Genomic DNA, 22774 nt, shown 5'->3' with positions numbered 1-22774 from the left:
TCCATGTGGTCACGTGCTGGTGTACTTTAAGAAAAGCATGTGCAGTCCCAAGGGAAGAGCATCCCTTGGAGAGAGCTGTTCCTACAGCCTTCAAAAAAGGATGTGATGAAATGCCCTTGCAAAGTACAAAATTTCCTGGGCAAAAATCCGATTCTTCTTGCTGTTCAATCCTCTTACCCAGATGATGAAGAAAACAATTCACTGTAAGATGATTCTGAGATGGAAGGGACAGTTTGGAGATGGGCAGGCTTGTCCTAGCTGGGTGCAAGAGATGTGGGATTGAGCAAAGCAAGAGATAACATTCAGGTCAGTTGGACTCCTCTTTCTAAAGGCAGCAAGCATCCTGGATTTGTCTCTTGGATAACTGCAAGTGGAAATTAGCACTACAAGCTAGAAACATCTGGAGATAGGGTGTTAAACAAGATAGTGTTGGTGGGCCACATCTGGTTCCCACATTTTCCTTTCAGCCTAACCAGAGGCAGGAGTCAGGCACGCAGGGCACCCAACAGAGCTGGGAATTCTGTGCTGCATGATCACACAGGCCACTGCCACCAGGTGAGAGCTCCCTTTTCCTCACCTCCCACCCCAAGCACTCCTAGAACCACCTGTGCCAGGCTCTCTGTCAGCCACAGTGGGACACAGCTCGTTTGCCAACCTGCCAAAACGCTGGCCAGGCCAGGGTGCTGCGCCGGAGCACGGCGCTCACGCCAAGGTAAGCAAGCTGAGCTGCCTTGCTCACCACCAGACGTGGTCCAACACGTGCAGAAAGGGGGGAACAGAAAAATCAACTCTCCAAAACAACACCAGCTCCATCTTACATCAGCTCACCCCCGCCATGAAACAACTTGTCAGCTCTTTGCACCTTCATTTCCTTTCGGGACCGGGCCAGCAGCACTCCCTGCTCAGCCAGGGACTAATGGAGGGGCCAGTGCTGCTGCACCAGGGCCACAGAGAACACCCAATTTGGACAAGACAGGGCTTGACCTCCCCAATTAATAAGCAGGAAGTGGGAATATTAAATGCAGACGTAAACGGTGAAAGAGGCACAGCTGACACTAAGGTGAAAGGAAGGTTGGAAGACAGGATTGAAAGAGTCTGGATTGCATATTAGGCAGAAATTATTCCCTGTGAGGGTGGTAAGCACTGGCACAGGTTGTCCAGGCTGTCCCATCCCTGGAAGTGTCCAAGGCCAGGCTGAATGGGGCTTGGAGCACTCTGGTCTAGTGGAAGGTGTCCCTGCTCACGGCAGGGGGTTGGAATGGGATGGTCTTTAAAGGTCCCTTCCAACCCAAACCATTCAGTGATTTTGTGACTAAACCACTGAGTCCAGCTCACAGCACTTGAAATCAGAGATCACAAGGTTTCACAGATTATTATTAAACATGGAAGTCCCTGCAGGACGTTTTATTCTAGGAAAAATTCAAGTGTTGCTTCCTCAGCTGTCCACTACCTAAAGTGGGCTGAATGAGCCCCATTTCTGAGGGAACAAATCCCTTTTGGGCCAAGCAATAGGGAACTGGAGTGGGAAGTGGTGAGCATCACTAGGCACATCAGACCTGTTCTCCAAGCAAGAGACTTTGGGCTTAGGGCATTTCAAAAGCCAGCATTTCTCAGCAAGTGTGAAGCACCGACTCCTCCTTCCATTTCACAGCTATTCCCTTTTCCCTGGGGACAGCAGGCAGCCTGGTGTGACACAATGGGAATAACCCCAGCCCCTCATCCGGCACCAAATCTGTGAGCAAGGCAGGCTTTGATAAATGGGAGGAGGGTGGCGAGTGAAGGAAGGTTCATGGAAGAGAGCTCACAGAAGACAGGAAAATTAAAGAGTTTCAACTCTGCAGCCAGGAAACAACAAATAGACATCTTCGCACTCGAAGCTGCTAAAAACAACCCTACCCAGAGGAAAGAAAAATAACAGATGTGAGAATTAAGTGGACAAGTGTTTGGTGTAAGTGTGATTTTGTCCACAAAGACCATTTAGGGGACAGGTTTTCAAAAGCAGAGGATGTTTGTGGCTTTATGGTCAGGTTGGATGGGGCTTGGAGCAACCTGGTCTAGTGGAAGGTGTCCCTGCTGGTTGGAATAGATGCTCTTTAAGGTCTTTCCAACCCAAACCGTTCCATGAACAGCAGCAACACTTGGGAGCCCCCTGGCACGAAGCTTCCGAGGTGCCTGTTCAACATCGCTGGGCTCTGACAAAATTCAGTACAAACAAGAAGGTTTTTCTCAAGTCATCATCTTTTTGTTGCTTCCAAAATTGAGACCTGCACAAGCTCAGTGTCTCCATCTGGCACATCTGCAGTGCTGGAGCTCAGGATGCTGCAGTTCTGTGTGCCAGGGCACGGGGGGAGAAGGGAGGGTTTGGCAGCTGAAGGCCAAGAGGGAAGGAGGAGATAATCCAAAATGTAAGTAATGAATTTAGCTCCAGAATAGGATGGACCAAAATTGGTCCCAAAAATAAATTCAAGTGGCTCTTAGTAGCATGAACAGATTTAACCACCACATTTATTTTCAGTTCTTCTCCCCCAAATCATCATTCCCAATGTTCCCCAGGCCTTCTTGTTTGTCTCTGGAGATAGATCCAAGGAGCTCTGCAACCTGGGCACAGCTCAGAGCAGATATCTGGGGCCAGATCCAGGATGGAAATGACTTGAGAATGTCTGAGGGGAGAATGTAGTTCAAATGCTTTGAAAGCTTTGGAGTGTTTTATTCAATGTTTTCATTGTTACAAAGTAAAATCAGGGCCCAGCTTCTAAAATATATATGAAGTAAAACCATCAGCAACGAGAAAAATTTATTCGAACGTAACATCCAACACCACAGTTTGACAGGGTCATTTGGAACTGCACATCAAGCAACCACAGGCAAACTGGGGTCGCCAGAGATGTTTCAGAACTGGCTGAAGAGCCACAAGAGGGTCACTGCAAGAGCTTCCTACAGGAAGGACACAAAATACCATCCTGTCTTTGGCAAAAGCCACTGTTACCTGAGAGCTGGTCCACCAATGGAACTCGGTAGCCCAAGTCCAAAGGTGGGTTTGTACCACAGCACCTGTCAGAGGCCTCCCAAGCCTTGACACAGGATTGGTTCTCCAAAAAACCCACCAAAATTCACTAATCCAGTGTCTGAACTCTGAATCACCCCAGGGCAGAGCCTGCAGGACCTTAAATAAGGATTTCCATAAGGACAGGGAGAGACACGGAGGCCTGAGCTCTGCATTCCAGGTGCTCCCTTGGGAAGTGGTCACAGCATCCCAAAGGAGCTGAGCTGCCATTTGTCACCTCCACAGCAAAACAATCCTCCTGGAAATGCCCTGTGCCAACAGCCCAGTCCTGCCAGAGAAGACAAAGCTCAAGGAATGCTTGAAGAGGTCAGCAACAATTCCTGTAACAGGCAAAATGGAAAAAAAAAAAAAGTGGAAGTGGCAATCCTGTTCCTACCCCTGGGCTTGGGGTCTGATGGCAGGGCTGAGAGCCTGCCTGAAATCCCATTTTGGAGGGGGACATGGAATGCACTGCCACCACCATCCAAGGGGCTGGAAGCAGCTGAAGTGGCAGAGAAAGCGTTGGATGTATGAAGGGACCAGTCACAGCCATGATGAGCATGGCACAGGTGACCTTTCCATGCTGGATTGAAAAGCCTGGAACAGCAGTGCACCCATGGAAGCTGTTACTGCACTACCACCTGTGCCCTTCATTAGTTAATTACTGACATTTCTGCAACTCCACTGCCTTAATGAAGCAGCAGGGGAGGGAGAATTCACTATTAAATATAAAGCAGCAATCTCAGCTGGGCAGTGATACCTTTGGCACAGCTGGGTGGAATTTTAGGGCTTCAGGAGCTCAAATTCCTTTAAATCCACGCCACTTTTCTTGGCCTGTGGGGCACTGAGCAGCCCAAAATGAAATCCCCCTGCACACACACAGCATCATGAGTTCCCTAAGAGGATGAATCCTTAAAAGCTTCAAAACACAACTTTAAAGATTCTCTCCCAAACTGAGCCAAATTGTAGCCGGTGAGGTTTGCACCCTTCAAACACAAGAGCAGCTGTGGCTGCCCCTGGATCCCTGCAAGTGTCCAAGGCCAGGTTGGACAGGGCTTGGAGCAACCTGGGCTAGTGGAAGGTGTCCCTGCCCATGGCAGGGGTTGGAACCAGATGGTCTTTAGGGTCCCTTCCAACCCAAACCATTCCATGATTCAATGATTCTATGAAACTCTGGCATTCTGGGCAGCAAAAGGCTGGAACTTGTTTTGTGCAGCAGAGACAGTTTAATCTGATTAAACTCCAAGACTGGTGTTCTAGCCTGCTGTGCTGCCCAGAGGTTGCTGTCATGTCACCTCCAATGAAGCCACAGTCACCAAGCCAGGCCCCACCTCTCAAGGACCTCTTTCCACAGCAGCTAAACACACTCATCTCCAAAGATCCCACACTGGGAACTCTGAAACCATCCTACAGAAATAAAACCATTCCAAATAACCCATGCCAAAGCAGCTGAGCGAGTATTGAGCAACTGCAAAGTTCCTGGCTTCCTAAAGACACTCATGATCTTGCCGTAACTTCAAAAAAAAACCCAGTGAATGGGTCAATTCCTGGGTTTGGATGTGGGGGAGCTCAGTTTTCCTGGCACTGCTGAGGCTGCCTGGCTGCCCAGGAGCCCTGGCTGAAGTTTCCAGCCAGTTATCATCAGACCTGGTGTGGCTCATCCCTGAAGCACTTTTTCCCCTCAGGACTTTCCACCTTTCCCATCCACTTGTGCACAGAGTTCCTCGTTCTCTGTCCACCGGTCAAACAAGAGCAATTGTCAGAGGACAAAATCAGTTTCTCAGCATTGAATTTCAAAACAGGGGTTTGTTCAGTGGCTTTGCTCCAGGGGGGTTGGAAAGGGGTTTTTTTTGGAGACCTTAATTACACACAGTGTAATTCCCCAGTGGAAGGCAGGCTCCAAGCTCTGCCAGCATCCTGCCTACAATTCCTCTTGCACTTGGGACCGAACCATTTTCAAAAATGATAAGCAGAAATGACCTGGGTGATGAGTGAAGGGCTTTGTTCAAGTTTGCAGAGAACAAGAGCCACGAATCTTCTACCAGATGCTGAGCTTGTGTTCCACAGGAGCCAATAAATGTGGATCTGCAAGACTCTGAGCGCCCTCAGACCCCCTTGATTTTGGCAACGGAGCTGGGGAAGGGGCTGGAGCCCCAGGAGCAGCTGAGGGAGCTGGGAAAGGGCTCAGCCTGGAGAAAAGGAGGCTCAGGGGGGACCTTGTGGCTCTGCACAACTCCTGACAGGAGGGGACAGCCGGGGGGGTCGGGCTCTGCTCCCAGGGAACAGGGACAGGAGGAGAGGGAACGGCCTCAGGCTGGGCCAGGGGAGGGTCAGATTGGATACTGGGAAAATTTCTTCATGGAAAGGGCAGTCAGGCATTGGAACAGGCTGCCCAGGGCAGTGGTGGAGCCCCCATCCCTGGAGGGATTTAAAAGCCGTGTGGACGTGGCACTTGGGGACATGGGTGAGTGGTGGCCTTGGCAGTGCTGGGGGAAGGGTTGGACTCAGTGATCACAGAGGGCTTTTCCAAGCCAAACAATTCCATGATACACATGGGAATGCAGACCAAGCAGCACCTGGCAAGATCAGGCCCAGCAAAGTGGTCCAATAAACACTGACCTAAAGCTGCACCTAAAACACCCTCTCTGCTGGGCAGAGGGGCACTGCAGGGAATGCAGCAGCTTTGCAAAGAGAAGCTTGCAGGGGATGATGCTGGGGCTGCAGCCCCTCCATGGAGAAACCACCACCCTCACAGCACGTGCCTGCTCCAGAGCCTGCTGCCAGCTCACCACAGGCTCCTCCTGCAGCAGCATCCCAGCGCTGGGCAGCGGGGCAGCGTCAGGTGCTCCATCCCATGCTGCTCACTCAGCTGTGCCAGAGAGAAAACAGGGACAGAGGGCTCCCAGGTTCCCCTTTTCTGGCTGCAAACAGGCCGAGCTCCAGCTGAGGATGTATCCTTTTAAAGCAGCTCCCTGCATTTCACAATTTATCTTCAAGTTTCTACAAGAAGAGGGCAACATATGGGAAGTTACATAAACTCGAACAACCCCCACAGAATATCCTGGGGAAAAAAAAGAGGCAAATACCTCTGCACAGGCACTGAAGTTGCTCTAAAACATTTTAAGGAGAGTGAGGAGTAAATCCTTCGTGATGTCATGGATAAAACCTGGACACAAGAAGCAGTATCAGATACTCAGGTGCCTCCACAGCCTTTCCTGGGTGGATCAGGAGATGTGTCACTGCTGTGGAACATGCACCTGCAGCGCTGCTTTTGCACATGTATCACCAACAGTTCCCCTGCAGCCCTGGCTGAGGGACATGAGGTCCCACAAGGACCCTCACAGCAGCCATCAAGAGGGATGAAGACACTTGGAGTCCCTCCAAACCATCCCAAAAGCTGATGGATCCAAGGTGGGAAACGCTCAGGCAACCACCAGGTTTGTCATCTTTTGAGGCTGAGGAGGGGATGAGAGAGATGAGAAAACATGATTGTACCTTTTATTTACCTCTCAGGAGAGCAGAGATTCACCCTAGCCCTTCCAAAGCTGCTTTTCTCTCTCAGCTAGCCTTTTTCCTGTTTTATTATCCCTGTTTTTATTCGTTTGGATGTTGGATTCTGGGAGGCCAGACCTGCACGGTCGGAGCTGAAGCACAGCCCCAGTCCAAGCCCAAACAGCTGGGCCACAGATTTCACCTCCAAGTACCTGCTGGAGTCAAAAAATAACTCCCACACAACCACTGAAGGCCAAGACAGGTTTAGAAAGATGATAAATGATTTGGCTGAACACAGCTCCCTGGCAGAAGGTTGGAGCCAGGTGGGGGTCAGACTCTGCTCCCAGGGAACAAGAGACAGGACAGAAGGAAACGGCCTTAAATTGCACCAGGAGAGGTTTAGATTGGATACGAGGGAAAATCTCTGCATGGAAAGGGTTATTAAGCACACTCCTAGATAAGATTATAAAATAATTGAACCTCTCTAATCCCAGTCTCAGTATCTAAAGACAAGCTGCTGCCACCAGGTCACCCAAAGATGCCACCCAGCATTTTGACCCTGCCACCAGAACAAGGATGCAAATTCTACACAGCAACTGGGATTAGAAACATCTATTTGCCTGTAGCCAAATAGGTTTAAAGTCTCCTCAAGAGAAAATCTCGAGGATTATCCATGCTTTCCAATTTATTATTCATTTCTAACTCATCTCCATTCATCTCTAATTCATCATTTAGGGGATGGCATTAGTGTCTGCTGTGGAAGGGGTATGAAACTGCAGCATTTGGACTAAAGTTGTACTTCTGAGCCTTTAAGAGTGGCCAGTTTGCAAGAGAGTGAAATCCAGAGGCTCTGAGACACACCATGTGTTCAACAACACTGGCAAACACATGTGAATATATTTCTTTTCAGGCTTCTCAAACACATCCACATGAGCTTCGCTTCTGGAACACGAGAGAGATGATTATCTGCTGGTGTGATAAAAACATGATTCAAATTGTAAAGCAGCAGGAAAAGTTTTGCATGCTGGCCTGCCACACACTATCACCAGAAAAATTTATGGTACCTCTCGACCTGCAGGTCGAGAGCCAGGATATTCCTGTGCTGAACACGGTGCCTGGAACGGGAGGCTGCGCTTTCCCAGAGTGCTGCTGGAATCTTTATAAACCACTAAAATGCTTTTTTAAAAAAAAACCACACACACACACAAAAGCAATTCCCGTTCTTCATATTTCTCCTCTTACTCAGTGAGATTTACTTATTTGAGGGTTCCAGCCTTCTAGAAAGCTCTAACAGCATTGGGATTGGGAGATCTGTCCCTTTTTTCCTCCTGGTTTGGCTGAGCAGCCAGACCTGAGTTCCTTCCTGGCTTTTTTTTGCCACCTATTTCCCTGCCTTGGTTGGTCATTTCTTCCTCCAGCCTTGTCGCTCCTGTCCCTGGTCCAGGGCTGGTTCTGCAGTGGGTATAGCTGAGATTTTTGGGGATGGAGTAAGAGATGCCTGGCGGGAAGCAAGCAGTACCTTGAGCTGGTTGCCATCACACTGGGGCCAGGAACAGATTTCCTGGCTGCAGAACCCTCTCTGACATGGACCATGACAGCATTTACTGACACAAATTAGTCCTATCAGCCCTGAGGTTGTGACTGAAGCGTTTGAAATCAGAGATTGAATTGCCACACCACCTCTGAAAATACAGGTGGGAAGCAAGGGATGGAGCTCAGACAATGCCAGGGATTCCAGGAGGATCTGCTGCTTAATTGGCAAGTTCACCACTGTGGCCTCTTGGAATGAGTCCAGAGGAGGCCACCAAGATGATCAGATGGATGGAGCAGCTCTGCTGTAAGGAAAAGACAGAGAACTGCGATTGTTCAGCCTGGAGAAGAGAAAGCTTTGGGATGACCTAACTGGGGCCTTCCAGGACCTGAAGGGAGCCTATAGGAAAGATGAAGAGAGACTGGAGCAACAGGAGAAGGAGGAATGACTTCACACTGAAAGAGAGTAGGTTTAGATTAGACATTAGGAAGAAATTGTTCCCTGTGAGGGTGGGCAGGCCCTGGCACAGGGTGCCCAGAGAAGCTGTGGCTGCCCCTGGATCCCTGGAGGTGACCAAGGCCAGGTTGGACAGGGCTTGGAGCAACCTGGGCTAGTGGAAGGCGTCCCTGCTCTTGGCAGGGGGGTGGAATGAGATGATCTTCGAGGCCCCTTCCAACCAAACCATGCTGTGATTCTGTGATTCCATGATCAGTGCTCCCAGAGGACAAGTGAGGATGGCTGGGTGTCAGTTTTGGGAGGAACCTCTGTAAGTTCTCTTTTGGGCAGATGATCTCCAACTCCCTGGGGAAGAGCACGTGAGCACAGACATCCTGCTCTCAGCAGTCACACCAGGAATTGCTGCTCCCCTCAGCCCTGGAGCAAGGTCACCACTGATGGGGTGGAGCCCAAAGCCAGCTAAACCCCTGGGGTTTAGATCATCAGAACAATCAATCAGAGATTATTTCGAAACATCAGGCGTGCTATGGGAGGACAGTCATCCCAGGGGGGCTGGTTCAACCCCAGAGCAATCCAGTGCTGATTGATTCACTGCTCATACCTGGATCCAGCCTTCCTGTCACCTATTACTTAATACACAAAACCTACAAGCTCCAACAGGCCAAACCCTGTTTTTCAGACAGGTATGCTGCTGCAGCACCTCCACAATGAGCCTACAACACACCTTTATTGATGGAGTTCAGAGTGCCAAGAAGTGTCTTGGACCCCTAAATTATGAGTCTGGGTCTTAAAACTCTCTGTCTAAGCAGCATCAATCAGCCAAGGTGTCTGGTGGTCAGGTATCAAGCCAATGAAAGCCCATTTTCTGCCAGCTGGGATTTCCAGGCTGGACATCTCCCATTTCCACTGCCTCCAGGACTCATCCTGAAGAGATGTTCATGGCCTCAGTGCTCACAACCCCATCAGCAAACACTGAACCTGCCAGAACCAAGAAAGGCAGCTGGGAGACAGGCAGGGGAGAGGCAGCTGCCCACTGGAATTCATCTCATGCTTCCTGGGTAAACCAAGAAGGATGCCCTGCACCTCCTCTTCTTCAGACATGCAGGGATTTGGGGCAGGGAAGGGATTTGGCTGGTTTCCCTTCCCTCCACAAAGAAGGCAGAGCAGGGATGTCTTCCTGGAAGGACCAGAAAAGAGCTGTGGATCGAGTCAGACTGCGGGGCAGGATGAGGAAGTCCTCGTTAGGGCAATAAAAAGGTCTCAAGTACTTGGCTGGGGCGCCAGGAATCCACCAGCAGGCCAGGCTGGCTCAGGAGCAGCTTTTCACATCAGCGCGGTGAGAACATTTCTGTTTATTTGTTCCTCAGCGTCAGCCAAGAAGGAAGGAGGTGCTGCTCTGTTCCCCCCCTCACCACACTAGTCCTCAGCTCCCTGCAACAGCAGAAGGCTTAAAATTGGTGACACTTCCACCTCCTGCTCCCTCCTACCACCCTGGAATGTTTGGTCTCACGGACAGGTTTTAATTTTGCTTCGGAGGAGGGATGGCATGGCACGACCTGACTCATGTGGGGAAAGGCAGAGGTTATGCTCTTGTCTGCTCCTCTGAAGTCAGAGAACTCTTGTTTTCCATCCCAGGCCCAAATTAGTGCTAATTATCCCATGCAAAATGGAGTTGCTTCAACAGGAAGGAATTAGGACAACAAATTATTCTGGAATAAAGAGTTGCTGCTGCCTAAGCAAGTGATCTGTTTGTTTGCACAGAGAATAAAAAGAGCGTTCTCAAGGCCAGGTTGGACAGGGCTTGGAGCAACCTGGGCTAGTGAGAGGTGACCCTGCCCATGGCAGGGGGGTGGAAGGAGATGAGCTTTAAGGTCTCTTCCAGCCCAAACCATCCCCTGATTCTCTAATTCTTCCACAGGTCTCTTGGGCAATAAAAGCAGTCCCAATTTGAAAAAGATTTCCAACCTCCACGCCTGTTACAGTAGACACCGGGATTTTCTGCGTGACCAATATGCCAAAACCCAAGCCACACTCAGGTGTTTTGACTGCCACCATCAAAACTGCAGCTGCCATAAACACACAGAGGTACCACATAAGCAACCACAGCACCGTGGGTTTGAAAGCTGTGGCTGAAAGCAGCCAGGAGAGCTCTGCTTTGGGGGAGGGAGGGAGGTGCAGGCACACACCCTCCTGCAGCCCAAAGGAGGGTTTCCCTCCATGGAGACACAGCCCTCAAACCTGCAGGACATGTGGCTGTACAGATGCATTATTTGAACGCCCTGCCATAGAATCACAGCATGGTTTGGGTTGGAAGGGACCTTAAAGATCATCTCATTCCACCCCCAGCCATGGTGAGGGGTACCCTCCACCATCCCAGGTTGCTCCAAGCCCTGTCCAGCCTGGCCTTGAACATTTCCAGGGATGGAGCTGCCACAGCTTCTCTGGGCAACCTGTGCCAAGGCCTCACCATCCTCATAGGGAAAAATTTCTTTCTAATATCCTGTCTAACCCACCCTCCGGCAGTGGGAAGCCATTCCCCTTGTCCTGTCCCTCCATCCCTTGTCCCAAGTCCCTCTCCAGCTCTCCTGGAGCCCCTCTTCAGACCATGGAAGAGGCTCTGTTGTTTCCCTGGAGCCTTTTCTTCTAAAGGTGAGCACCCCCAGCTCTCCCAGCCTGGCTCCAGAGCAAAGGAGCATCCAGCTCCAGCCCTCGGAGCACCTTTATTGCTTCTTCTGGAGTCACTCTAAGTCCTCGTTGTGCTGAGGACCCCAGCCTTGGACACAGCACTCCCCAGCATCACCTCCTCCCTGCACAAACACAGCATTCCCAGAGGGGCAGCCTCCACCTTGCTGTAGTACAAAAAACCTCATGCTGCAGGAAAAAAACATGTAAGGCAACATGGAGCAGCTGTGGAAAGCAGCACCGCTCTCATGGGGAGTTCTAGGACCATGGTGGGAGCCTGGAGATGACAGGAAAAGCCTCCTAAAGGGGTTAGGCAGACAAAATAATGAATGAGCTGCCTCTGCACTAGTGCCTGGGCAGATGTATGAGACTGTGACAATGTCCATGGATCCCACGACATGGTTCCCACGAGCTTTGGCCACACACAGAAGTTTCAAGTGCTGACAGGTACCACTGCTGACAGTCCAGCCACGTGAGCTGCATCAGAGAAAAAGGGTTTCCAGAGCATTTGGGAGTTTAATGAGAAGCAAGCACTCGTGATGAAAGCCACTCTACCCACTTACAGAAACTGGAGACATCAGGAAGAACAGGATTGCACCAGCCTCTAGCGATATCCAGGACCAGCTGCTCCAGAGGAAGATGCAAGAAATCATCCTGGACAGCTCAGGAATCACTTGCTTATCACTAAATCTCTTCCTAAGCCCTTCAGATAGTGATTAAGCACAACGGTGCATACCCTATATATTAAATATTAATCCTCCCTAATGTGACTGCTGATGCTCTGGTTATCCGATTCGGATAACCGCACACCCCGCTCCTTTCCCACCCCAAACCACGTAAACACGACAGTACAAAACCCAGCAGTATTCCGTGATCCAGCCAGAGCCTCCCTGGGCTCTGAGCCTTGAATCAAACCAGCTGGATCCCACTGAAATCAGGGGGGAAAGAGTTAAGAGCAGGAGATGAATCAGCCACTGCTCTAAATGCGGACATTTCCTACCTCTCTGCTCAAGTGTCTCTTCCTGTCCGCAGGCTTGGGGGATGCTTACGGACCTGGTCGCCTTCAAATGACTTCCACCATGAGGGGAAAGCCCGGGCATTTGTTTTATTTCCAGAGGAAAATGAGATTTGTGAATGAGCCCAGAGAGCAGCTGGGCCAGGGATGACTGACCTCCTGCCCGTGTCACACCAGGAGGGGAGGACCAGGCAGCAGCTGGTGCCACTCCTGACCCCATGGAAGCACTACAGGTGCTCTGTTCCACAGAAAATATCCCCCCCACCATGCTCCCCAGTGTTCTGAGGCATCACACAGACCATGACAGTGACACTGGCTCAGCCAAGCACAGCAGAGGTCACACAGCCTCTGGATTGGGATCCACCACCCTGCTGGAAACACAGAGGGTTGGAGCAGAACAGATGTAGGCTGGCAGCAGGAGGAGACAGGGAGAGGGGGAATTCAATTTGCTCCTCCACGAGGATGCTGATGTTGGACCAGTCCAACGGAGCAGCACAGAGATGCAGTTATTTGTGAGGGATGTTTCAGGAAGGCAGGGCTGTGTCTCCTTAGTCTGGGAACAACGCAGCAGCACCGGCGCCCTGGAAATGGGAAATATCTATTCCAGCACCTCCCGGGATCCCCCACTGCTTTCACAGGATCCCAGAGTCATTTAGGTGGACAAGACCTCCAAGACCACCACCTCACAAGTCCAACCTGTGACCAGTCCCCACCTTGTCACCAGAGCAGAGCACTGAGTGCCACATTCCGTAGTTCCTTGGACACCTCCAGGGACGATGACTCCACCACCTTCAGCCAGCTGTAACCAACCAGTTGCTTTAACCAACTGTTTTAATAAAGATCAGGCAAAAACCCTGGAGCTTCCCACAGGCACTCCCCCAGGAAGCTCTCCAACAGGGATGGAAAGAAACACGTGGAATGGGAAGGTGGCAGTGCCCACTTTCTGCCCAGCACAAACACCGAGTTTCTGTCTCCCCAGCATCCCCAGATCTGAGGGGAGCTGTGGTCCCTGTTCCCCAAAAAGCATCCTGGCTCTTCACCTGGCCACAGCAGAAGCCATCAGAGAGATGGCAGTGCCATGACCATCCCTTTTTCCCAATCTCTCTGGGAATAACAGCATGAGTTTGCATCTGATGCTTGACAGAGACAGACAAATCCTCCCTGCAAACCGGGCTGCAGCCTGCCCCGAGCACATCCTTCCCCTCCCTGCCACTGGCTGCTGCAGCAACAGGAATTAAAATAAAGATGAAAAACTCCTGTTGGGGCCGCGGTTTTATTTCCTGTCGTTTCTAGAACTCCTTGTACAGGAGGAAAAAATCCTTAAATATTTCCAAGCATCCTGCATGCTCGCAGCAAGCTCCCCCCAGCCACGGGCAGGCAGAGAAGGGATGACTAATTTTTTTTTTAGCATAAGACGCTGGGAGAGCGTCCTGTGAACAAGCTCAGTAAATTCCTGAGGCTCCCGGCAAGGACTCCACCACTCCTTGCGAAACTTCCCAGCTGGAACCGAAAAGGCAGAAAACATCGTTTTCCCTCCCTCGACAAACAGAGGTTGGGATTCCTTGCGCGACAGTATTTGGATTTTTAATGTCAGTCCATATTTAGCAGGAGGGGAAAAAAAGCCTCCCTTCCTTCCTGTCACATTTTCCACCCTCGATGACATCCAAGATCAGAAACAAGCAAGCGCTGGCCGAGGAGGGAGGATGCAGCTAGCCGAGCGTGGGAGAGCTTGGAGAGGGGCAGCACGGACATTCCCATTTGGGATTCCCGTTTGGGATGCGCGGAGGAGCGGACACACCCTTCGAGGAGCAGAAAGAGCCAGTGAGAAGGGGACAGAGCCCTGAAGGAAGGGACAGAACCCTCGGACCACACAGCAAGGAGGGCGTCCCTTCCAGTGTGCCAGCCTGGAGCATCTCCCGGAGGGATGGCCCAGGGAGCAGCCAGGCCACAAGCCCCCAAGCTGGAATATCGGTCCCAAAAGAAGCCTTTGGCCACTGGCACAGGCTGGATTTGCCAAGGGGGATGCAGTCCCACCGTGGGTCAGGAGCAGAAGCCGCAGGGTCCTGAGTGGAGGCGTCCAGGGAGCCCGGCCATCCTGCAGCAGGGCGGTGGTGGGTGGTGGCAGGAGACGGTGGCCGTGGTGGCAGGAGATGGTGGCCACGGTGGCCCTGCCCTGCAGATGTTTTCTGGGTCTTGGAGGGGTGTCCTCAGCTTGGACCTCCGTGTCCAACCCCGTGGGTCGCTGCAGACCCACGGGTGGAAGGAAGTTCGCAGAACCATGGGAAGGGACCTTAAAGCTCATCTTGTTCCATCCCCTGCCATGGGCAGGGACACCTTCCACTAGCCCAGGCTGCTCCGAGCCCCATCCAACCTGGCATTAAACACTTGCAGGGATCCAGGGGCAGCCACAGCTTCTCCGAGCAACCTGTGCCAGGGCCTCACCACTCGCCTAGGGAAGAATTTCTTCCTAATATCTAATCTAACCATACCCTCTTTCAGTGTGAGGCTATTCCCTCTTATCCTGTCACCCCAGGCCCGTGTAAAAAGTCTCTCTCCATTTTTCTTGCGGGCTCCCTTCAACTACTGAGAGGTCCCCCTTAGGTCTCCCCGGATCCCTCTCTCCTGCGGGCTGGACAATCCCATTTCTCCCAGCCTTTCCTCGCAGGAGAGGTGCTGCATCCCTCCGATCAACTTGGTGGCCTCCTCTGGACCCGCTCCAAGGGAGCAAATCCAAGAGCCCCAGCCGGCGATCACTTTCAGAAAATCACCGTTCTCACCACCAAGCGCACCCCCAAACACGCCAACACCAAACCCCAAGTTCAGCGCGCACAGGGTGGGGGCGACCCAACTCCGCGGACACGCGTGGGTGGCGCCCCCCGCCCCTTCCATCACCCCCCACGCCACCACAGCAACCCCGTGCCCATCCCCGGGGGTCACCTGCCACCCCCTCCCCGCTCACCTGCGGCCGCCGCTCCCTCGCCGGCTCCCGCCCAAACGGCTCCGCTGCGAGGCCGCCTCGGCCGCCCGTAACCATGGACGGCGCAGCGGGGGAGGGCGCGGGGGGGGGGGGTCGGGGGAAAAGGGGAGGGGGAGATGAGGGAAGGGGAAGGGGTGCGGGAAGCCCCCGCCGCCCCTCGGGGCTCTGCCGGCGCTCAGCGGCGCCGCCGCCGCCGCCCGCCCGCTGCCGCCGCCATCGTGCGGCTCCGGGCCGGGGGCGTGGCCGGGGGCGTGGCCATGGGCGTGGCCAGGCGGGCCCCCGGCGCGGGGCGGTGCCGCCCCCTGGTGGCGCGGAGGCGGCACTGCGCCTCCCCGCTCCCGATCCCGCGCTTCCCAAAATTCCGGAGCAGGAAACTGATGAACTGTTGACTGTTAATTAGGAAATGAAGGGATGACAAGCAGAAAGTTTTGGTGGGATACTACGGGAATGCCGGAGAGGGACTCTTAGGAAGGAGGTGCGGAGACAGAACGAGGAGTAACGTGTACAAGTTGAAACAGGGGGAATTTATATTGGATATTATTATATTGCTGCGACCACAGTGAGAACAGGAACAGGTTGCCCAGGGAAGTTTTGGATGTCCCAGCGTTGGAAATTTTTAAACCCAGCTGGGATAAGGCCTTGAGCAACCTGGTCTAACGGGAGTTGTCCCTGCCCGTGGCAATGCGGCGTGGGATGATTAAAGTCCCCTCCAAACCTTTAACATTCTGTGATTGTATGATTATGATTGTACGATTCTGTGATTCTGTGAACAGAAATTACTGGGTGCAACTGAGTGAGTGGCTTTTTTTTTTCATTAGGTAAGTTTTGCTCATTACAATGATCTCTTCTTAATTAGAAACAACCCAGAAATATGATCCTTTTTTATGATTTAGAATAAGAAAATCTGGCTTCAATTAATTATAATCACAGAATGGTTTGGGTGGGAAGGGATCTTTAAGAAAATCGCGTTCCACTCCCTGCCACGGGCAGGGACAACTTTCCACTATCCCGGGTTGCTCCAAGCCCCATCACCTGTGGCCTCGGACACTTCCAGGGATGAGGCTTTCCTGGACAAACTGTGCTCACATGAAAGACCATGTTCCTCATACCCAGCTGGAACTTCCACCAGTTTCTGCCCTTTGCCTCCTGTCCCACTGCTTCTGGAGGCAGCCTGAGGAGCAGCACAGAGCAGAGCCGGGTCCATCCACTTGGCACGCCACCTCCACACATTAATACAGTCCTGAGGTCCCCCCTCAGATCTCTGTTCTCGAGGCTGAACAGCTCCAGCTCCCAGAATCACAGAAATTTTAGGGTTGGAAGGGACCTCTGGAGATCTCCCAGCCCAATCCCCCTGCAGCAGGTGACACAGGAACGTGTCCAGGTGGGTTTGGAATGTCTCCAGAGAGGGAGACCCCATGGCCTCCCTGGGCAGCTGTTCCAGTGCTCTGCCACCCTCAACATAAAGAAGTTCTTCCTCATGTTGAGGTGGAACTTCTTGTGTTTTAGTTTGCTGCCTTTAGTCCTTGTCCTGCCGCTGGGCACCACTGGAAAGAGTCTGGCACCATCCTGTGACCCCCTGCTTGGAGATATTTTTACGGACTGGCGAGATGGCCTCAGAGTGTTCTCTTCTCCAGACCAAAGAGCCGCTGTTCCCGCGGTGTCTCCAGCAGGAGGGACGCTCCCGTCCCGGCGGGACGCGCCCCGGGCTCTCCCCGTCCCCGCTGTCCCGCGGCACCGGAACCGCACACACCCCCCCTCCATCACACCTGTCAATCACGCTGACGGGCGTGCGCCACAGCCAATCAGCAGCGGACGCGACGCAAGGGGGCGGGGCCCTAGCGGTGCCGGGCGCGCGGCGGCGGCGGGCGCAGGTGAGGGCCCCTCAGGGGCCGTGAGGGCAGCGGGGAGGGGACACCGGGGCCGCGCCCACCCCCACGGCCGCCACAGCCCCGGCCGCCAGCCCCGGCCGCTCTGCCAGGGGGATCGGCGAGCGGAGAGCCTCCTGGAGATCCCCCCCGGGAGCTGAAGGTCGCGCTGAGGGCGGGGGGGCCCCCCATGGTGAGGGCGCGCGGAGCCACGTCGCGGCCTGCGGGCCGCTGCTCCCTGTGGGAAGGAGCTCTGTGCCTTCCCCTTTGGTTTTTGCATTGCTTATACGGGATTCCAGCCGTGGCCTCTGGCTCTCGCCTTGGCCGTGTCGCCTGTTTTGCCCTGTCGGCTGTCGTGACCCTGCCGCCAGGCCGGCACCCAACCCGCCGGCTCAATCCAAACAAGCAGAGTGGGAATAAACACGGCGTGGGCGGTGGTAGAAAGAAGCGGGGTCTGTGGAAGTGAAGCTGAGCGTTGAACTTAAACCCAAACGAATTTTCTGTGCGTGGTTTCCGACAGGATTTCCCCTGTCTCATCGCAGTGTGTGTGCCAGGGCACGGCTGCCTGTGGAACAGCCCCAGCTTCTGGAGACAGCCTGAGGCTCACCAGCAGCCTCTGCTCACCCGAGGTCTCTGTCCCTCTGCAGGTACTGAGCCAGGATGGGTTTGGCTGAGGACAAAGTGTACACCCATATTACGAGAAACCTCAAGAAATTCGGGGCTATCCGAGTGGCGTCGCTAGCCGATTCCCTGACCTGCCTGGTCGATTCTGACAGAGTAATTTCCTATTTTCCTGAGCCTCCTTCCCCAATGGCAGCATAGAGCTGTCTCACCTCTAAGCCAGACCCTCTCTTAGATACCCTGTGTGTTTTTCCTAGGATGAACTCCTCGCCCGGGAGGAGACTCGGGGCAACCAGGCAGCTGTCTTCAGGTTCTATCAGCACCTGAGGTGCCGGAAGGGCTGGGTGCAGGATCTCATCCAGGCGCTGCACCAGAACAACGCAGGGCACTTGGCTGATGAGCTGCAGGAAATCTACGATACCTGGCAACCTCGACCTCGTACGTAGCATCATCCTTCCCGGGTGTGCCCCGAGGGGTGCTGGAGGTGGGGTCATGACATCTCTGTCCCTGCCTCGGCTTCCCAGGGTGCTGGAGGTTGTCTGTGACTGTCCCAGGGATGTCCTTCTCTGTGGTGACGTGTCTGAGGATGATGGGTCCATGTTTGAAGCTGCTTGGGCTGGTGGTGGGCTGGGGTTCTCACCTGAGGGAAGATGGAAAGATGAACAAAGGGGTGCTGTGGGCTTGGCTGATGTGGGGACAGAGCAGGGACACACACAGGGCTGCCTCAGCCCCGCACTTATCCTCTGCTTCCTCGGGTTTTTCCCGCAATGATCTGCTTATCTCTTCCAGGCTCCTCAGCTCCTGCTGATGCCTCCTCCCTTCCCAGTGATGCCCATCCCACCGCCTCCTCCATCAGTGCCCAGACACCATCCCGGCGGCCAAATCCTGCCCCGTTGGCTGGGCAGCCACGCCGAGACCTGACCACTGGTGACCATCCACCTGTCCTGCCCAGTGCTGCCACCACCACGAGCACGGCGCCGGAGGCCAGACTGCCGGTGCAGGAATCGGTGAGCAGGGCACATGTTGGATGGGGACACCGAGATCCCTTTTGGACCTTTTCATTGGGTTTGGGGAGCCTGTGGTAGGGCCAGGCTCCTTCAGGGCCACCCCGAGCAGCCGCTCGCTGCTGATCTCTGCTGCATCTGGAAACTTACAGCTTATATATGGCCCTGTAACTGCTCCCTCTCGTGTCTCCCTCCATGGGGGGAGTGCAGGGTCTGCTTTGGCAGTCCAGGCTTCTCTCTACAACCCCCGACCCTTGGGTGGGTCCCAAAGAGAGACCCCAGACCCCCTTCATAACCAGCCTTGCAGGGGTCACTGCTCAGGCTTTGGGACTCCCCCGTGGTCCCAAACCCCCTCATCCCAGTGATTTAACACAACTCATTTCCTTCCAGCTCCCCAAAAAACTCCCAGAGCAGGAGAATCCCCGGCCAGTTCCACCTGGGAGCAAAGTCCATGGCGGAGTGAGCGGCGGGCACAGTGGAGAGGGGAATCTCTCGCACCCCTCCGGGACCGTGCCGGTGTCAGTGGGGATGCCAGGAGTGGCAGTGCCACCGGCCGTGTCCCCAGAGCAGGGCCGGGACTGGCTGAGCCGCCGGCCGGTGTGTGTGGACAACGGTTTTTTCGGGAACGCCAACCACCTGCACCGCGGCACGCCGGGCCTGGCCCTGGGCAGGTCTGTTCCATCGAGGGATGCAGGTGCCACTCAGAGCCCTGGGCAGGCCAGGAATGAGCCCGAAGAGAGTTCGGATATCGTCACAGAGTCACCGCCAAGGCTGGAGGGAGCCACTCGTGGTGTGGGGAAGCAGCCCCCAAACTCAATGCCAAAAAAGCAGCCTGTGCCAAGCTCTGGGCATGGTGAGCCCACGGGCAGCTTTGTGGATGTGCGCAGCCCCTTCCTCATACAGGAGCAGTTTGATGTGGAGAAGAAGCAGGTTGGGATGCTGCAAGAGCACCCAGGGAGTGGAGGTGGGTTTCCCTGCTGGCAGAACCAGGCAGCCACTAGGGAGCAGGGGGTGCTGCTGAGAGACCCTCACTGCAAGAAAGAAACTGGGATGCTGGAGCGTTTCCAGATATGGGAATGGAGCTGGGAGGGCTCTAGAGCATACGTCTGATGAGGAGCAGCTCAGGAAGCTCTGAGAGCTCAGTCTGGAGAAAAGGAGGTTTGGGGGAGACCTTCTCAGTCTTTACAACTCCCTGACAGGAGGGTAGAGCAAGGGGGGGATTGGGCTTTGCTCCCAGGTAGCAAGCAACAGGATGAGAGGAAAATTGTTTCATGGGAGGTTTAGATTGGATAGTAGGAAGAATTTCTTTTTGGAAGAGGTTGTCAAGCACTGGAAAAAGCTGTCCAGGCCAATGATGGTCAGCATCCCTGGAGACATTCAGAAGCCATTTAGGTGTGGCATTTGGGGGATATGGGTTAATGGTGGCCTTGTCAGTGCTGGGGGAATGGTTAGAATAGAATAGAATAGAATAGAATAGAATAGAATAGAATAGAATAGAATAGAATAGAAAATAAATAAAATAGATTATTTTGTTTGGAGAGAACCCACAACAATAATTTCATCCATCTGCATTTTAATTTTGTTTTGTCAGTGGAGCAGCTTTGGGGTGTGAAACTTCTCCCCTTCCCCTAGTTTTCAGAGATCTTTGTATCCTCAATGTGGGGGAATTTTAGCATCTCCTACATCCCTTACCTGTGGGCATCATAGAATCAGGATAAAGCCCTGTCCTCCTCTCCAGGGTCTTGGGGTGGGGGAAAAAAGACATCCAGCCCTCCCAGCCCTTTCCCCTCTGCCATGTGGGGTCGGCACCTCCTGGCTGGGTGGACATGGAGTTTGAGGAGCCTTAAAAGCCTCTGTTTGCCTTGGTGCTCCCCAGCCCTGCAGCCCACCCTGCATGAGTTAACTGCAGCTGCAGGGAAAGCATAGGTGCCACAGAAGAGCCAGAGCCAGGGCACTGGGTCCTGCTCCCTGTGCCACCCCCTCAGCTTGGGGACTGTCCTATCACAGCTTCCTCGAGGAAGAGCAAATCTCACCTTTTAGGCCCCCTGGTTAATCGAGTGTGCTTTGTTTTCTCCCTGACAGGTGCTTCGATGGAAACAACTACCGTGGGTGCTACCCCTGTGCCCAGAGACACTTTCCCATCCCGTGACACCTCTGTGAAGCCTCTTACTCAAGAGAAGAAACTGCCCATTGGGAATACAGCCTGCAGCACCCCCTCTGTGGCAACAAAGGAGAAAGTAGGTGACCTTTGCTCTTGCCACTTGGATTTCGTTCATGTCCTTGTGCACTCCCTGTGGTTAGATTTTCTGTTGCAGTGTCACACTGTGAGCTGGTGATGAGTTTATACAGGGATTTTTTTCCCCCACTGTGTTCACGTTACCATCCACATGCTGTGTGGTGGAGCATGGGAGAAGAGAGCCAAACTCTGTTGGGCTTTGACTCCTTATTTCCCCACCTTAACTTGCCAGTCAGTCTCCTGGTTTCTAGGTGCTGTTTTCCACTGCTCTCCTCACTGCCTGGCTCCCCTTCCTTCCTGCGTGCCTCCCTCCTTCACCTCCCTGTTACCCTTGACACAGTCTTGTTAGTGCAGATGTGGGGACTGTGTTGAAGTGGGTTTGTGTGGGACCTGTGTGCCCAAGACCAGGCCATTGGGTGCTTCCCTTGACACCCAGCCCCTTTCCTTGTCTCCTAAAGGTGCTCCCGGCCTCAGCAAACCCTGTCCTGGGCACAGCTGTGGTAGACGGCTCCGAAGGCATGATTGGGAGATCAGCTTCCCGGGTGAGCTCTGCCACGAGCATCTGGGCGTCTCACAGTGATGAGGAGAGGGAAGACGAGCTCAACAAGCCGGGCGTCCTCGTGTCCATGCCTCGGGGCAGTCCAGAGGTGGCCGGCAGATGCCCGAGCTCTCGGGAGCCCAACAACCCCTGTTCCACCACCTCCAGTAGCCTTGGCCTCAGCAGCGACCCAGTCCTGGTGAGCAGGGATAGCCTGAGCTCAGGAGCAGCGTTCCCCAGAGTCTCCTCGGTTCCTGCAGGCCCCGGAGAAAAGGAGGCATTTGGAGCGAGCAGAGACTCCTGTCCTGCTCCGAGCTGGGACAGCACCTCCCTGGGTACCCATGAGGTCCGTGTGGATCATCACCCCAGCGTCCAGCTTGGAGCCGGCAGCGATGGAGTCAGTCCCCTCGGAAGCTCCGTGAATTCCAACTCTGGCAGTGGCCGTGATGCTGCCACCAGCTCACCTCAGGCCAGAGTCCCAAAGGGGGACAGCAGTGGCCTGTCCCTGCTGTACGTCCTTCCAGCCGTTGGCATCATTTCTGCCGTGGCATTCGCGGTGTACATCCGGCTGCGGAAATAGTGCATGGGTTGCCACGACCGTGACGCAGCCCGGGGGATTCCTCTGGCAACAGGATTTTGGCCAACGCATTTGAAGCCTGAAGAGTAGCAAGGGGCAGTAGGGACGTTGTTATATCTTTTTCTGGAAGGTTCTGCTGGAAGAGGCCTTGGTACATGATGCTGTTGGGTTGGGTCCATTCCCTCCAATTTTCCAACCGTCTTCTTCGCTGTAGCCTTCTCTTTTCCTCCACCCCTGGAGGAGAAGATCCCACTCCAAAATGATCCATAGAGTCAAAAAGGAAAGCACTCCTGCTGATTCTCCATGTCTTTCTTGTTTGGTCCCAGGAGGCCTCAGGGAAACATACACTGGTGATCCAAAGGGTGACCTCCAGGTCCCTTTGTGCAGTGCAGCCAGGAGAGGTTGTGCAGATATCCGATAACAGCAGAGCTGATTTTCTTGGCTCTGCTCCTCTTGGCTTGAAAATGTGCCCAAGGGTGGGTGCAGCAGCCTCCACTGGACATCTCATGTTCAGTTTGCCTTACTTGGTGTCTCTGGCTCTGCTGCCCCTTCTGGGATTGCTTCTTGTAGTACTGACCCTGGGGATAAACATGAGGGTCAGGAAAGATCTGCACCGAACCAGCATTATCAGGGATCAGCCTCATTTCACCCACTCCAGGCAGGGAAAGGGGTTTCTGATTTAAGAGGAATGTTTCAGGTAATGCCAAAATCAAGCAGACTTGGTCCCACAAAAGGTT

At 53.6% G+C, this 22774-nt stretch overlaps 2 protein-coding genes across 5 annotated transcripts in view; one reads left to right on the top strand and one right to left on the bottom strand.

The window, feature by feature from the left end:
• PTPRA (protein tyrosine phosphatase receptor type A) overlaps positions 1–15441 on the bottom strand; it is a 115428-nt gene extending 99987 nt beyond the window's left edge. For both annotated transcript variants that reach the window (XM_068189048.1, XM_068189047.1), the window contains exon 1: positions 15179–15441. The gene's annotated coding sequence lies outside the window, so the exon portion shown is untranslated. The remainder of the gene's footprint in view (positions 1–15178) is intronic.
• Positions 15442–17009: 1568 nt separating this feature from the next.
• On the top strand, positions 17010–22774 carry MAVS (mitochondrial antiviral signaling protein). Of its 3 annotated transcripts, none has more exons than XM_068189053.1 (7): positions 17010–17067; positions 17709–17838; positions 17940–18120; positions 18472–18689; positions 19077–19650; positions 20769–20923; positions 21381–22774. In XM_068189053.1, the coding sequence occupies exons 2-7, from the start codon at positions 17722–17724 to the stop codon at positions 22038–22040; spliced, it is 1905 nt and encodes a 634-aa protein (XP_068045154.1). In that variant the 5' UTR covers positions 17010–17067; positions 17709–17721; the 3' UTR covers positions 22041–22774. The 3 variants fall into 3 exon arrangements, with proteins under 3 accessions (XP_068045154.1, XP_068045156.1, XP_068045153.1); XM_068189055.1 differs by lacking the exon at positions 17010–17067 and adding an exon at positions 17104–17513; XM_068189052.1 differs by lacking the exon at positions 17010–17067 and adding an exon at positions 17104–17563.

This window comes from Anomalospiza imberbis, chromosome 4 (assembly GCF_031753505.1).
Source record: "Anomalospiza imberbis isolate Cuckoo-Finch-1a 21T00152 chromosome 4, ASM3175350v1, whole genome shotgun sequence".
Taxonomy (NCBI): domain Eukaryota; kingdom Metazoa; phylum Chordata; class Aves; order Passeriformes; family Viduidae; genus Anomalospiza; species Anomalospiza imberbis.
This window is presented reverse-complemented; position numbering and strand designations above follow the sequence as displayed.